Below are 15,607 nucleotides of genomic sequence, written 5' to 3' on the forward strand. Positions count from 1 at the left end.
AACCATTTGTCTGAAATAGTATAGGACTTCCTGCCTGAGCAGGAGGTTGGACTAGAAGACTCTAAAGTATCTTCTAACTCTGTTATTTGTCCTCATATTTCTTTACTTTTTTTGTTAAAGCATTTTATGTCTTTTTTCTTCTTCTCTGACAATGTATCTATCACCATCCTATCATTTTTGTGTGTTGTTTTCTTTTTTTGTTATTAATTAAGAAGCAATAAAAATAAACTAAATGTACTAATTATTGGTCAAGAGTTCAGGCAGTTTGCTAGATAAGGAACAATGGAATTGATGTGGAAAAACTGTAACTAAAGATCAGGACAGTGAACAGGAAAGGTATGAAATAGGAGAACTACACGGGAAATGAGGGGGAAAGAGGAACACGGTGATTAGCACTATGTTTGGAAGCATTAAGTTGGTGGAAAAGAGAGAAAAAAATAGTGCCTAGATGGGAAGCCATGTGACATTAGAATCTATCGGCAAATGTTCATGAAACAAATAGTTGAGTGATAAATGCTGGAATACTGATTGCAGAAAAACTTCCTCCAAAGTTAAGACTGGCATGGAATGAATAATTTTTTTCAGTATATAAATTTTTTATCACTGCCACATTATCACAGCTATCAATTTCTGCTCTTTCTGACATTTTTTTCCTTCTTTGAGGCCTTCTGGGGGCCTGGAACTGGAACCCAAGAAGAGAGCTGGCAAAAAGAAGAATATTTGTTCAAAAATCCCAAGGAAGCAAGGTGGGTTGCAATATTTGCACCTAGTTTCCAAAACTACACCAGCTGCAAAACTATTCCCCATCTTACTTTCTTTCTGCCAAACTTGCAGCAAAAAGTTTATATTCATTATTTAATAATGAAATTAATCTATGGTTTTTATCTTGACAGCTTGCCCCTTCTTTGGTAATAACGGAGTATGAGCTTCTTTGCTCCCTGTAATATTCCATTTATTGTATCCTTTAGTGCAGGGATGTCAAACCCAATTTCATAGAGGGCTGCATCAGAGTTGTGTTTGATCTCAGGGGGGCTGGGGGGAGCGTGGTCAGGGGGGCATGACCAGCTCATCACTTGTGTCAGGGGTGCCTGTAGGGGCCCAAGTGCTCTGATGGCAAAAACAGGCTCCCGAGCTCCGTTTTTCACTGGCAGAGGCACTGCAGGCCAGTCCTTCACTGGTTCCAGGTCAGCCCCGTGGGCCAGATTTAAGCACCCTATGGGCCAGATGCCGCCCGCGGGCCTTGAGTTTGACACCCTTGCTTTAGTGGCTGAAGAAGTTGATCCTCAAAACATTTATAATATTGCCTTGTAAGGCCACCTGGACCTGGACCTTTACCTGGTTTCATTTTTTTAATAGTTTCTGATATTTCAAAAGTAATTAGTGGATCATTCATAAGCTATCTCCGAGCTTGTGAAAGTTTAGATAAATGTTGTCTTTGCAGATATTCATCTACTTTATGCATATCGAGTTCCTGTTTCTTGTACAGATTAGAGTAAAATTTGTGAAAGGACTTTTTAATAAAATCATTATCTTTATTACACTGTCATCTTCATGGATTTTCTCAATCATTCTCTTTTCTCTTTCCTTTCTTCATTTATATGCCAGCCATCTTCCTGGTTTGTTTGCAAATTCAAATGTCTTTGTTTCACATAATTCAATTTAGTTTCTATTTCTTGAACTGTTAAAACAGACAACTGTTGATGCAACAATTTAATCTGATGTACGTTTTTAGAGTCCATAGGTGTCTTTTGAAATTGAATTTCTTTCTTTCTAATTTCATCTAATATCTTTTGAATCTTTTCCTGAGATTTCTTCTTCTCTAGAGAATTGTATTGTATAAAATAGCCTCTCTTAATTGCTTTACTAGCATCCCAAACAGTCATTAAATTTGTCCCTTTAGTTGGGTTACTATCAAAATATTCATTTAATTTCTTTTTACAGTCCTTTACAATCATCTCTTTTTGTAAAATAGGATTATTATGATTGAGTTGTACAATTATACAACTGTCATGGGCAGACATTCATTCTTCATAGTGAGACTTTTTTCTTGCACCTGTTTTAAATCATATTTAAGCTCTGCCAGACCTTACTGGATTGGCTTCAAGAGTTATACCTGAGCCAGAATCTCTTAAGAAATTGGTAGAAAAATCCTCCTACATCATCATTCCCAGCCTGGCAGATGATGATACAGCTTAAATTAAGCTAACTGTGGAATATTTAGGTCTAGTTGCCATTCTTTTGCTTGTTAAAGGCAAAATAGGTTTTATTTATCCAGGTCAAAAATTTTGTCCATACAGTCTGATAATTTAAAGTCTGAAAAACTTTTATCAGGAGTGGGGTGAGAGATGTGCACTGACAGCGCCATCTCAAACCTTTGGATAGCTTTCTTTGAAATACCACACAAACCACACATAGGAATAATTATATACCAGGGGTGTCAAACTCAATTTCACTGAGGGATGCATTGGGGTTGTGTTTGACCTGGGGGGGTGGGTGGAGTGGCATGGCCAGGGTGGGTGTGGCCAGCGTGACATCACTCATGTCAGGGTGGCCTGTGGTGGCCCAAGTGCTCTGCCAGCAAAAACAGGCTCCCAATCTCCGTTTTCGGCTGGGATGGCCTCCTGCAACCCTCTAACAGTGAAAACTGAGCTCAGGAGGGCTACACGCAGCCCTCCTGAGCTCAATTTTTGCTGGCAGAGGCATCGTGGACCTTTGCTATTTCCAGGGCAGCCCCGTAGGCCAGATCCGGCCTGCAGGCCTTGAGTTTGACACCCGTTATATACAGAAGAAAATAGGAAAATCTGTGTTCAGAAAATATACTTACTAGCCCTGAGAAAAGTTAAATAATTTGTAACATTATTTAAAAGGAATTATAAAGGAAATGGGGATTACTGGATGCAAATTTGCCCCTAAACAAAACAAAGGATGCAAGAAAAAAATTGCTTTGCAGTTTAATTTAGTTTGTGAGAAATTGAGGGAGGCAGCCCATTTGAACTCAGCAAAACAAAGTCTAATAACAAATAACTGTGAGAAAAGTAAATGTTCTAGATGCCTGAAATTGTATTAATGTTGCTTGCTCTGACACATAAACACAAATATGTACTGAGGTATCTTGTAAACACAATTCCATACCTGTGACAGCTGTATGCAGAACCAAATGTAGCAATCATTAACAATAATATTGCCTTTCTTACCATGCTAATCTGACACCAAAAAGAGAACAGCCATTTTCCATAGCAGGAAAGATAATTCCCATTTCATCTGTGTTAGAACACCATCCAATTACATATGCAAATAAATTCTGATTTAGCTGTTTTGCACCGAAGTCTCCCTTTGGAACCTTTTTCGTTGAAGCATAGCCACTTTGAGTGGAACAAATAAAATATTATCCTGGGAGAATAAGATTGTCTCCCATTGAATTCTCAATGCTGCTATTTAGTAGCTGCATGTCAGTTAAGAACTGGGAAAGGAAAGGCATTTTTCTGCAGGATCCTGGCTGCAGAATTCCCTTTTAGGCTCTCACAGAATTCTTAAAAATGGGAAGTTGAAACAAACCCTTCTTAAACAATACGACGACTTGTAATCGCTAATATATAGAAGATATCATGGTATACTGTCAGAATATACTTTTACTGGCTAAACTAGCAAAAGGAGCAAATCATGACTCAAGTTGCAAATAAGTAATGGTATCATTACATTTAGACATGGGGCGGTGATTCAGGGCTTGCAAGATACTAAATGAGTCCTAGAGGCAGGCAACAAAACTGTATTGAAAAAAGGGCTGAATTAGCCACATATTTTAAAACCCAAACTCTCCCAAATGTGAATGACAATCATTTGAACCATTCCAGAGTTTTCTTGGAATGGGCCTTTTTGCTTTTTTTTTTTTTTAAAAAAACCCCATTCAGCGTTCCTGAGGCTAATAAGTAGCTGCATATTACATTAGCTATTAATCTACCCTGTTTCTCCAACAATACGGCCTCCCCCAATAGGAAGTCCCAGCATGTTTTATAGGCATGAAATGAAATTAAGCTCTTCCCCCCAAATTAAGACCTATATTAAAACATGCGAAATGGGGGGGAAATGGTGGGGGGCTTGCCATTAGGAAGTACTTTTGTTGCACACCTGGATATGGTGCTGCCTGCGTTGACCCCGATACGAAGTGCCCCACCAACGCTGAGGTCAACATCCAAGCCGTCGCTGCCTGCCCGCCCAAAGATGCAAGGGGGGGGGAATTAAGTCACCCCCGAAAAGACAGCCTAGCCATTTTTTCGGGGCTAAAAAAATAAATAAATAAGACCCAGCCTTATTATATGAGAAACACGGTAGAATTAACCTAGGATGATAAAACTATTTACACAAACTAAAATGAATGAGTCGCTTCATACCATATGACTTGGATAGCAATTCCCAAATACTTTATTATTCTCCTTTACCATAGAATAGGGGTGTCAAACTCACGTTGTCACAGCATTGTCACGTGATGTATCTGGCCCATGGGCTGGGAGTTTTTTCCCCTTTGCTAAACCGGGCATGGGCATGGCCAGCGCGTGACGCATCTGGCCCGCGGGCTAGGAGTTTGACAGCCCTGACATAAAAGGACTCTGAGCAACTTCCATTCCCCTCTAAACATCAGAATAAACAGTATGCAATTATAAAACCTTCAGCACTGAAGAAAATTAAGCATCAAGCAAACATACAAACAAACAAACAAAAAGCTACATATAATAGTTCCACTGCAGAGCTCTCTTAAAAAGCCATATGTTAATAGGAGTTTGTCTTTCTTGGAAGTATGCTGTTCCAAAGACGAGGTGATTAAAATTGAAAAAGCTGTATAATGCCTAAGAGAAGAGAATCAGAGACAGCCTACCTTTTCTGATCCTACCACATGGAGAGAAACTACAGGGAGAATTTGGTTCTGTGGATATCCAGGTCCTTTAAACATGAGAACTAGCATTTTCAATCACATTCAATTAATATCAAGTGGAGCTCTTAAAGTAGAAAGATTATATAAGGGAACTTTGATATTTCCATCACTATTTGAGAAGCTGTACTATATACCAGGGTTCTCCAATCTTGGCCACTTTAAGGCTTGTGATATATCATGATATATAACTAGGCATCATTTACATACTGATGATATAAATACAAGTCACCCAGGGCTGAAATTTGACTTGAAAGGGTTTAGATAATCTATTTCCTTCAGGAGGTGGATGCAGATGCATTCACACACAAGGCTATGTGTAACATTAAATTTGACTGAACATAAATTGGGGAAATTATAAACTTATTTACATACTAGATCATGGCATCCTCATTGCATAGCATTCTTGCCATGTGGCATTATTCAAGGATTTGCATGTTAACTTTTAAGGAAACAACCTTAAACAATCAACATTTGTCTATTTTGCCATTCTTCATCAGAAAAATATTACTACCTACCCATGAAATAAATATTGCCTTCTTCCCAATCAGTGATTTAATAATCTTTCTGGTGCTCCTAGGCTTTTCTGAATATAAAGAGAAACAGTGGTAACCTCTACTTACATGAAACCCCAAGCAACCTTGGTGGTGGTGGCGGCGGTGGCGGCGGCGGTAATGGAGGTGGTCTACATTGGCAGATATGCTGGCAATTATCTGTAGCTTTCTCTACTAGAGGCTTAGCGCATGACTTCTGGAGTTCGCCCTGAGTAATCTGAAAAGAATGAACAAGCATTCAACTGATTATCTCTCCTCAATACTTGAACAATCAGCTCCATGTCTAATAAGCTTAGTCAGCAATTCATTTCTCATTTTTGTATATATGGCACCTTCAAACATGGTATGCGAAACTTCTATCTTTTAAACAGTAGTTTCCTATTTGTGGGGAAACAGAATACAGCATCCTTTTCATTTCTTTCTAAACTCTTCATTGTGTTTCTCCACTGTCTCTCTTTGCTTTTTTATTTTCTAGCATACAAAAAGTGAATTTGTAATTGGGTAAATGGAGTCCTCTGATCTGAATCAGGACAGGGTTTGAGGTGGAAAATAGATGGTCTACATTGGCAGGTAACCTTTTGTCTCCCCTATAGCCTCAGTCTGGGTCAAGCTTCTTGCATTTGCCACTAGAAAAAAAAAAAGGACTTACTTTCTTCGTGGCTTTATATTCCCAGTTTGGCCCTATATCTTCCATTGCCTTACTTTTTGGTCTAAAATAGTTCCCCTTCCCATTTTCTTTTACAGGTAGTCCTCGATTTAAAACCACAATTGAGTCAAAAATTTTGATTGCTAAGCAAGACAGTTGACCCATTTTACAACATATCTTGCAACAATTGTTAAGTGAATCACTGAAATAAAGTTAGTAACATGGTTGTTAAGTGTTATGCTTAACACTTAACTATTGCGTGAAAAACAGTCGTAAGTCATTTTTTAAAGTTGTCTATTTCAAAACAGATTGGCCCCATCATAGCCAATTTTCATCCGTTTCTCAGCTTGACACACTTTGGGGGTGGGGGAGGAGGCAGCTTTAGAATGTCAAACCAGACATCAGCAACTTCCTATCTTGTGGGAACCAAGGTAATCCCAACAGGTGCTGGCCAGAGACGAGTAGAGGATTCCAAGGAGACGCCAGAACACCTAATTGGACAACGTGACCTGTGACAAGGAGGGAGGGAGCTGTCTAATCTTTAATTGTACTGGAAGCATGGGAAATAGCCAGAGCTGGTTTACTGTCAAGGTTCCGACTGACAAAACCCAAATGAGTCAGCACTCCGAGACTGTCAGTTTCCTGGCACAGATGATCTTAAAACCAGCTCTGGCTATTTCTCATGCTTTCAGTACAATTAAAGATAAACAGCTCCCTCCCTCCTTGTCACAGGTCACGTTGTCCAATTAGGTGTCCATCTTCCTGAAGTACCACCAAAGCATTTGTGCACACTCCCTGGATCCAAATGCAATGCAAGTCTATGCTTTATATAAACAGCCCGACAAGAACAACTCCAAAATGAGAACCTGGCTGATCTAAACTCTAGCAGGGCATTATGGGAAGCTCCCAGCAATGCCTGATAGGGATTTCACAGTTCCTGTATCTTCAGAGGTCACTGGATCAAACACAAAGAACAGGGTATTATCTTGCCAAAGATTGAAATAACACCTAAATATAATAAAAAAGAAACAAAGGTTTAAATAAACCTCAAGCAAACTAAAAACAATTTTGTCTTTGATCATGGTAACGGGGAGGGGAAATTTAAAGTTAACACATTATAATGGTCATCTGGTGGAATTTTTGTTTTATATCATGAAAATGGGAGGAAAGGAGCAGTCTATAGTGTGCAATGAATTCTTCCCTGCAAGATCAGGAATCAGGAAAATGAACTGTCATGGTCTCTTGAGAGATATAGAATGTTGAACCATGATGAATAGTCACAGATTCATACAATTCATAAAATCACGACACTGGATTGGGTTATTAGACCAACAAATCTAATCTTCTGATATAAAGGAGGAATTCAAGTTAAAAATTCTCAGATAGTTGGCTTGACTCATCCAATGAAATGTATATTATTTTTGGTCTGAAAATTGCTGAAATGTGTATGGAGGTTGTTAAGTGGGAGTGCTAGGCTATGCACAAATTACATTGAAAGCATTATAGTGGCTTTCTATTAGCTATTGAACAAGGTGTCCTGCTTACGGTATATATGGTTCTAAGCAACCAAGACCAGGATAGCTGACATATGACTTGCCCTGATATAAACAGGTAGTCGCTCCAATTGGAACCAGGATTATCACTGCTCAGCAACGCAATTGTAAAGCACAATGCCATGTGACCACATTGCTTACTCACAACAATCCTGGCAGTTCTGGTTGCTGTTGGGAGCCCAAAATGTGGGAAGAGTTGGGAGTCCCAGGCAAAAGACCACAGGGGTGCTGCTGCCAGGACGGTGGGCAGGCATTGAGAAGGCTGGTGCAGGCCACGTGCAAGTCAAGGAGGCTCTGGGAAGGCCAGTGTAGGTCATATGCAGCCATGGCAGATGATAAAGTGGTGGGATTTACCAAAGCAACTTGCAACCTTTCCTGCTGGCTTCCCCATTGACTTTGGTTGTGAGAAGATTGCAGAAAAGGTTGCAAATGGTGACCATGGCTCCCTGAAATGTCATTATCACAACCTACACACCCAACCATAGAGGTGCCACAATGGTCAGAACTTTGAAGATTGGTCATATGTCCATTTTTTTCCAGTGCTTTTGAAATGATTTCTGAATAAATGAATGTAAGTTGTAGACTATCTATAGGTAGTCCTTGATTTATGACAATTGAGTCCAAAATTTCTGTTGCAAGCCATACATTTCTTAACTGAATTTTGCCCCATTTTATGAGCTTTCTTGCCATAGTTGTTAAATGAATAACTTCAGTTGTTAAGACTCAGTTGTTAAATGAATCGGGTTTCTCCATGCACTTTGCTTGTCGCAAAAGGTGATCACATAATTCTGAGAAACTGCAACCATCATAAATATGAATCATTGCCAAGGGTGTGAATTTTGATCACTGACCTTGGATATGCTGCAGTGGCCATAAGTCACTTTTTTCAATGCCATTGTAACTTTGAACAATCACTAAATGAACTGTTGTAAGTCGAGGACTACTTGTATCAGGCATGATATTCCGCTCTGAAGAAAAAAAAATCGGGCCGGCAAAAGACCCCCGCCGCACGCCCGGGAGCGCCCGCTGCTTTTCTCGCCAGGGCCGGGCAGCGGCGTGTTGCACGGAGGCTGGTCTGTGGCTGGCCCAGCTCCCTTTTCCTGCCGCTCAGCGGCCTCCACTCACACCGCCCGGGCTCCGCTCCGGCCTGGGGCTGTCAGGAGTTGCTACCGCCGGCGCAGCTCCATGGGGTTTCCAGTCTCGCATTGCCTCGGAAGGAAAGGCAAACCAGGAGCCGCTGCTGCTGTTGCAAAGCCGCCGCGGCTCTTCCTTTTTGCCTTTCCCTTCCTGAGGCAATGCGGACTGAGTCACGCGGACCCGCGCCAGCAACTCCTGACTTGGGGCCTCCGAGGGGAGGGGAAGGAGAAGAAGGGGTGGGGGGAAAGGAGGGGGCAACCCCAAAATCGGAATTCGATTTTAATCGGAAGAATATCATGCCTGTTGTATACCTAAATAATATCTAATCAATACATAATCAATAAACCAACCCTTGAGTTTTTAATAAAAATATCATGAAAAATGAACTGCCCACAGAAAAATTGGTACAATATTTCATGGTAGTTTGGTTAAAAATTGGAGGGTCTCTTATCCATCGATGTGTTTATCCACAAGTACGTAGGGGATATAATATGGGTACCTTTAAAAATATCATATGTACTAGCAAGTAAGCTTATCTGTGGATATGCCAAAACCATTTTGGGGGATGTATTTTGGCACCTAAAATTCTTGGCTTAGCCTCAAGTATATACAATAAGTAAAAAAAATACATTATAATGTATGTAAAAATTAACTGCAGACTCTATTTTAAAGACAGAAGAGTGCTTCTTAGTCAGCAATATTTCTCCTAAACAATGCTTGGTGTAGTAAATTCATATAATACCTAAAAAGAAATGAAAAATGCTTTCTTTCTCCATACTATTTTATAGTATATGTTTTCACCAATAAATTAACCGAAATTCACACCATGAATCAACTGACATTTTGTAAGTCAGATGACAAATTTATGGCAGAATTCCAGAATCTATTCCTATACCCTTATTTTATTTTGCTTGTTTGTATGTACTGTATATATTTGCATATATAAATAATATATTCACAAGATGTACAGCTGATTAGTGTTGATTTCATAGCTGATAGGGTTATTTTCCCATTCTAGGTACAGAACTCTCTCCAAACTCGCAGCCAACAACACATTAAAAGGATACCACTCTGAGAAGGCTGTTGTCAATCATCACTCTTGGAAAAAGGCAATGACAACACAAAGAGAACCACAATGGGTATACAACTTTCAGCCGCATTTCCTAAAAGTGAGGCAAGAAGCATGATGCACGTTCATAAAATCTCTGAAAACGCATCTTAATTGCATTGCAGGGAGTAAAAGCCTTTAAATTGAAATAAAATACTTTTCAATCAACATGTCTAGGATTATGTGAGGATCACATGATAACGGGATTAAGTTTCCTCTATTTTTCTATAGTTTACAATCAATATCTAAAGTAGTTTATGCAAATCTGTTAAAGTTTACATTTTGCCAAATACTATGATTAATACGTTACTAAACTGAAGTGTGAAACTAATATATGTCTCAATAAGAAATTAAGACACACGTATACGTATTAACTCCATTTAGACCAAAATCAGAAAATATGAAGAATGATATTAGCAATTACTCCTGTGGTTATTTTATTTAACTCATTATATGATTACTATATAATATTAATCTGTTGAAAATGAAACATTGTGATTTCTTTGATTTTGCTCTAACAGCAACAAAATTATATATACAGCTGTACTATTAAGGGCGGAGGAGAAAAAAACATCTAAGAAATCTACCAGTACACTGGTACAATGCAAATCATCACATGGCCAGATGAAGGAAATTAAAGTATTTTTCCTTTGATCCCTTGGAGGTAGCATTTTATATCTTAAGTACCTGCAATTTTTTAATGGTAGGCTTAGCTGAACTACAAAGACACTTGAAACTACATGTAAGAAATCTTTAGTGTTTTAAAACTGCATGTTGAAACCTATTACTAAACTTAGAGAAACCAAATTTATTCATAAAGAGTGTGCCAGCCTTTCTCTTAAGATAAATTAAAAAAGCCATTTCATTAGGGAACCCTCAATAACTGAAGGATTGTTTGAATACTACCAATGCAGTACCATTCATCTCTTAAGCAGAATTTTTTAAAAAAAAAAACAGGAACAAACCACACAACCCATCTCAGGTATGTTATGGTTAATTTTAACTACATCTCAGTATTCTACCTAAACAATGCTCATTTACAGTAAATAATCCCATCATACTACACATACAATTGAAGGTGAAGTAGACTGTTATACACAGAAGGATGGCAAGCTAAGTAGCATAACCCAAAAGCAAATAGTAAACTCTCCAATGGTGTGTAAACCAGTGTTTCTCAACCTCAGCAACTTTAACATGTGTGAACTTGTAGATGTGGCTGAGGAATTCTAGGAGTTGTTCCACACAACTTGAAGCGGCTGAGGTTGAGAAACACAGGTGTAGAGAACCTGGTGACAGCTGTCAAGAACAGACTCTTTGGCTTAAGCCATGGGTGTCAAACTCGCCGTGTCACGTGACATTTCATAACGTTTTTCCCATTTGCGGAGCTGGGGTGGGTGCTGTTAAGCCTGGATTCCCCAACGGGTGTTAAGGAAAACAAACTAAACAGAATGTGCAGCGAAGTCAGATAGGAAGACAGGTAAATGTGTGAGATAAGCCTTCTCGTTAACACACAGTAAAAATACAGATACGCTTGTGCTATCAAAAAATATAGTTTATTCCATTTAAGAATTATAGCATAGTCATTATAAACAGTCCATTAGTCATATACCAAATTCAGTCAAGTCCTGTCCAAAACTTATCTTCTCTCCGTTGAGAAATATCTTCAAAATAATCCAACACTTCTTCTCCTCCCCGATCCAGCAAGAATGCAGTCTTCAATAAGCCAGCCAGTAAGAACCAGAGAGTGCCTTGCTGCTTATATAGTATTACAGCTGCACCCTTAATTACATTCCTTTAGCTTAAAGTCACATACACTTTATCTGACAAACCATGATTCATCATTTTATTATCTTTACCCAAAACAGTTAGGGTAAAACAATGTTATCCCTAACATTCTCCCCTTTTGGGTAATAATAATAAATATTACAATAATATATCCATTTACACTTTCAAATCATAATTGTCACAACTCTCTTTAAATTTTACAACACCTTGTGCTTTTTGTAAACTGGTCTGCAATATTTTCTTCCGTCATGCAGTACTCAAGTTTAATTAAACCATTTTTAACAGATTCTCTAACATTTAAGTATCTTAAATCAGTATGCTTTGATCTAGTCTTTACAGCAATATTAGTAGCTAATTGTATAGCTGCCTGGTTGTCTTCGTACACAATAATGGAATCTTTAACAGTTATACCCATGTCTAATAATAACTGTTTGTACAGAATTAAGTCAGTGCATAGTAATGACAGACATGAAAATTCTGCTTCCATCGTTGACAAGCTAATATGCTGTTGTCTGATTGACCTCCATCCTATTAGAGTCTTACCAAATAATATAGCCATCCCAGATGTTGATTTTCTAGTGTTTATGTCACTTGCAAAACTTGCATCTGCATAGGCACTAAGAATCAAATCACCTTTTGGCTCTAGATACAATGCATGGTGCATTGTTCCTTTAAGATATCTTAAAATTCTCTTTAATGCTTGCCAATGACATTGATGTGGATCATTATTATATTGTGCCAGCTGATTAATACTATAAGCTATATCTGGCCTTGACCAATTGCTTATATATGATAAGCTACCAATCAAAGATTGATATATGGTCTTATCAAATTTGTGACTTTGAGCATCCATTTTGCAAATTTCCTGACTCATTGGAGTCTTTGCAGGCTTACAAAGTTCCATTTTATACAATTTAATTAATTGGCAAATTTTATCCTCTTGAGATATCTTAAATCCTTTTGTGGTTTTGTTAATTGTCAATCCTAGATACTTTTTAATTTCACCTAAATGCTTTAATTTTATCCTTTTGGCTAATAATGAAATAATCTCAGTAGCTTCATTATTGGTCTTAGTAATCAAAGCAATATCATCTGTAAATAATAATAATGACACCGTTCCATTATTTTCTCTTTTAAACATACATGGATCTGCTAAACCAGATTTAAACCCTATACTGTTTAATTCTTTCACAATATATTGGTTCCATTCATAGCCAGATTGTTTCAATCCATATAAACTCTTCTTGAGTTTCCAACAATCATTGCTATTTACTTTATTATCATTTATACCAACTGGTTTTTTCAAATATATTGTATGCTGCAATGGTGCATGTAGATATGCAGTTTCTACGTCTAAATGGTTAACTATATAATTCTTCTTAGCTGCCCATACTAAAGCGGCTCTTAAAGTTGTAGCCTTAAGATTTTGTGCAAATACCTCATCATAATCAAATACATTTTGGTTAAATCCTTGTGCTACTAACCTAGCCTTGTAAGTTACTTTCCCATTATTTCCAGTCTTTACTTTAAATATCCATTTGCACCCAATGGATTTTTCTCCTGGAGGTAATTTGGTTTCTTCATAAACCTTCATTTCCTTTAATGAATTTAACTCTTTTTCCATTGCCTTTTGCCAATTCACCTGATCCTTAGCAGGATACATCTTAAGTTCATCTATGCTAGTAGGAACTTTATTTACTTGGCAAACAATACTTGCCTGATATCTTTCAGGTGGTCTGGTTATAAGCGTTGTGTGTCTAGGTATAACAGGACTTACAGGTGGACTTTCCTTTATTTCCTGTTCTTGACTATCTATCTCTTCTTGATCAATTATCTCGTCTTGATCTGATTCTATTTGCTCTTCATGGACTTCTTCTTTAATTGGACTAGTCTTTTCTTTCTGCCTCTTATAGGGTTCTATAATAACATCATTATCTGAATCCTGCTCTAATCTATTCCATCCTATATGTTCTAGGAATTGTGCACTAGCACTGCAGTATACTCTAGATGTACCTGGTTCCCAGAATCTATAAGATCTATGGTTTGCTTGATATCCAACAAAAATTAATCTTTTAGCTCTACGTTGTCCTTTGTGCCTGAGTTGTGTAGGGATATGCACCCATGCTGGTGCACCAAATGTGTGAATATAACTCAAATCAGGTTTCCTACCATGCCACAGAGTGAATGGTAATCCACCTGTTGTTGAATTAACAACATTGTTTAATATGTGATTACCACACATTATAGCTTCTCCCCACAAATTGTCAGGTAATCCAGAATCAGATAACATTGACCTTCCCATTGATTGCAGTGTTTGGCCTCTTCTCTCTATAAATGCATTATGTTGAGGCCTATATGGTGCAGACCTTTTATGTTGAATACCTGCCATTCTAAGTCTACTCTGGAATTTATTATTTGTAAATTCCGCACCATTATCTGTTATAAGAGTTACTAATTTCCTTTTAGTTTTCCTCTCTGCAAATTTTAACCAATTAAAGAAATTTGTATACGTTTCAGTTTTTCTTTTCATTAGAAAACAGAAACCATACCTAAAATAGTGGTCCATTATGCTTAATATGTATCTAGCACCACCTACACTTGGCTTTTTAGGACCTATTATATCGGCAAATACTACCTCTAAAGGCTCTTTGGTAGTAAATCCATCAAATCTATTTGCCGGTATAACTTTGCTTTTGTTTTGATTACAAGCAGAACATTGCAAATACTTATTACAAGGTTTCAAACTTATTCCTTTAGATAGTTGAACAGTTCTCTTAATCATTTTAAAATTTAAATGACCTAACCTTCGGTGTAACAAGTGAATACATTCATTATGAGGTTTCTTATTTTCATAAATCGTGTTAGCCACCTTTAAACCATTATCATTTAACACATATAAGTCACCTCTTAAAGATGCAGTAATTTTCTTACCTTCTTTTTCAATTAAACAAGTATCTCCCTTAAAGGTAACTATGTATCCTAATCTAACCAACATTCTAACTGAAAGCAAATTAAATTTAAGTTGAGGTACATATAACATTTTTACGTTCTCATTTATACTAGAACAATGAGCTATACCTTGACCTTTTGCCTTCATTTTCCATCCGTTTGCCAATGAGATATGTTGTGAACTCATGGACATTTTTACAAATTTTTTGTTATCATTTGTAATACAGTGGGACGCACCACTGTCAACCACCCATAAATTATTTTTTGCAACTCCATTACTATACATTGCTAACTCATAATTCTTATTTCTTCTTTGATGTCTTCCAGTATTCTGGCTTGCATTCTTGCGCTTTGGTTTCTTACAAAATCTTGCAAAATGTCCTCTCCCCCCACAATTAAAACACTTTTTAATTGCGAATGCAGTAGGAGATTCATTACTTTCCTTTTGAGGTTGCTCCCTCCTTAACTGATCTCTTTCAAGTCTTCTTCTGGCCTCTTCAATCAATCTGCCAGTGATATCAGTTAAAGTTAGACTTTCTTTAGGCAATATTTCAAGGGAAGTTACGTAGTCATCAAAACTTTCGTCTAATGAAGATAGAATTATGTAGACCTGGTGTAGTTCAGAGAAAATTAATTCCTTCTCATGAAGTTCTTGGAAAATGCTTTTCATAGTGTTCAAATGACTCAGCATATCACCATTCTTTTGGAGATACGTGCGGAAAAGCTTTCGTGTTAGATTTATGTGAGCACCAACGTTATCTCGAACATAAATCCTCCTCAGTTTTTGCCAACACCCAACTGCAGTTTGCTCTCCACGTATATGAACAAGCTGCTGATCAGTTAATGATAGTCCTATGATGCAAAGTGCTTGCTCATTTTTCTGTTTAAATTCTTCTATCTTCAGACTATCTTCCTCATCTTCAGGATCCCATTCTTATACGTTAGGTGGAT

General features: G+C 37.7%; 1 protein-coding gene across 2 annotated transcripts in view; it reads right to left on the bottom strand.

The window, feature by feature from the left end:
• PRIMA1 (proline rich membrane anchor 1) overlaps nucleotides 1-15,607 on the bottom strand; it is a 73,217-nt gene that overhangs the window by 39,707 nt on the left and 17,903 nt on the right. For both annotated transcript variants that reach the window (XM_026679223.2, XM_087952131.1), the window contains exon 3: nucleotides 5,548-5,695. In XM_026679223.2, the coding sequence (XP_026535008.1) occupies nucleotides 5,548-5,695 (148 nt within the window). The remainder of the gene's footprint in view (nucleotides 1-5,547; nucleotides 5,696-15,607) is intronic.

Source organism: Notechis scutatus, chromosome 1 (genome assembly GCF_049901735.1).
Source record: "Notechis scutatus isolate UNSWTSFEM ecotype Mainland chromosome 1, rNotScu1.2, whole genome shotgun sequence".
Classification (NCBI taxonomy): Eukaryota; Metazoa; Chordata; class Lepidosauria; order Squamata; family Elapidae; genus Notechis; species Notechis scutatus.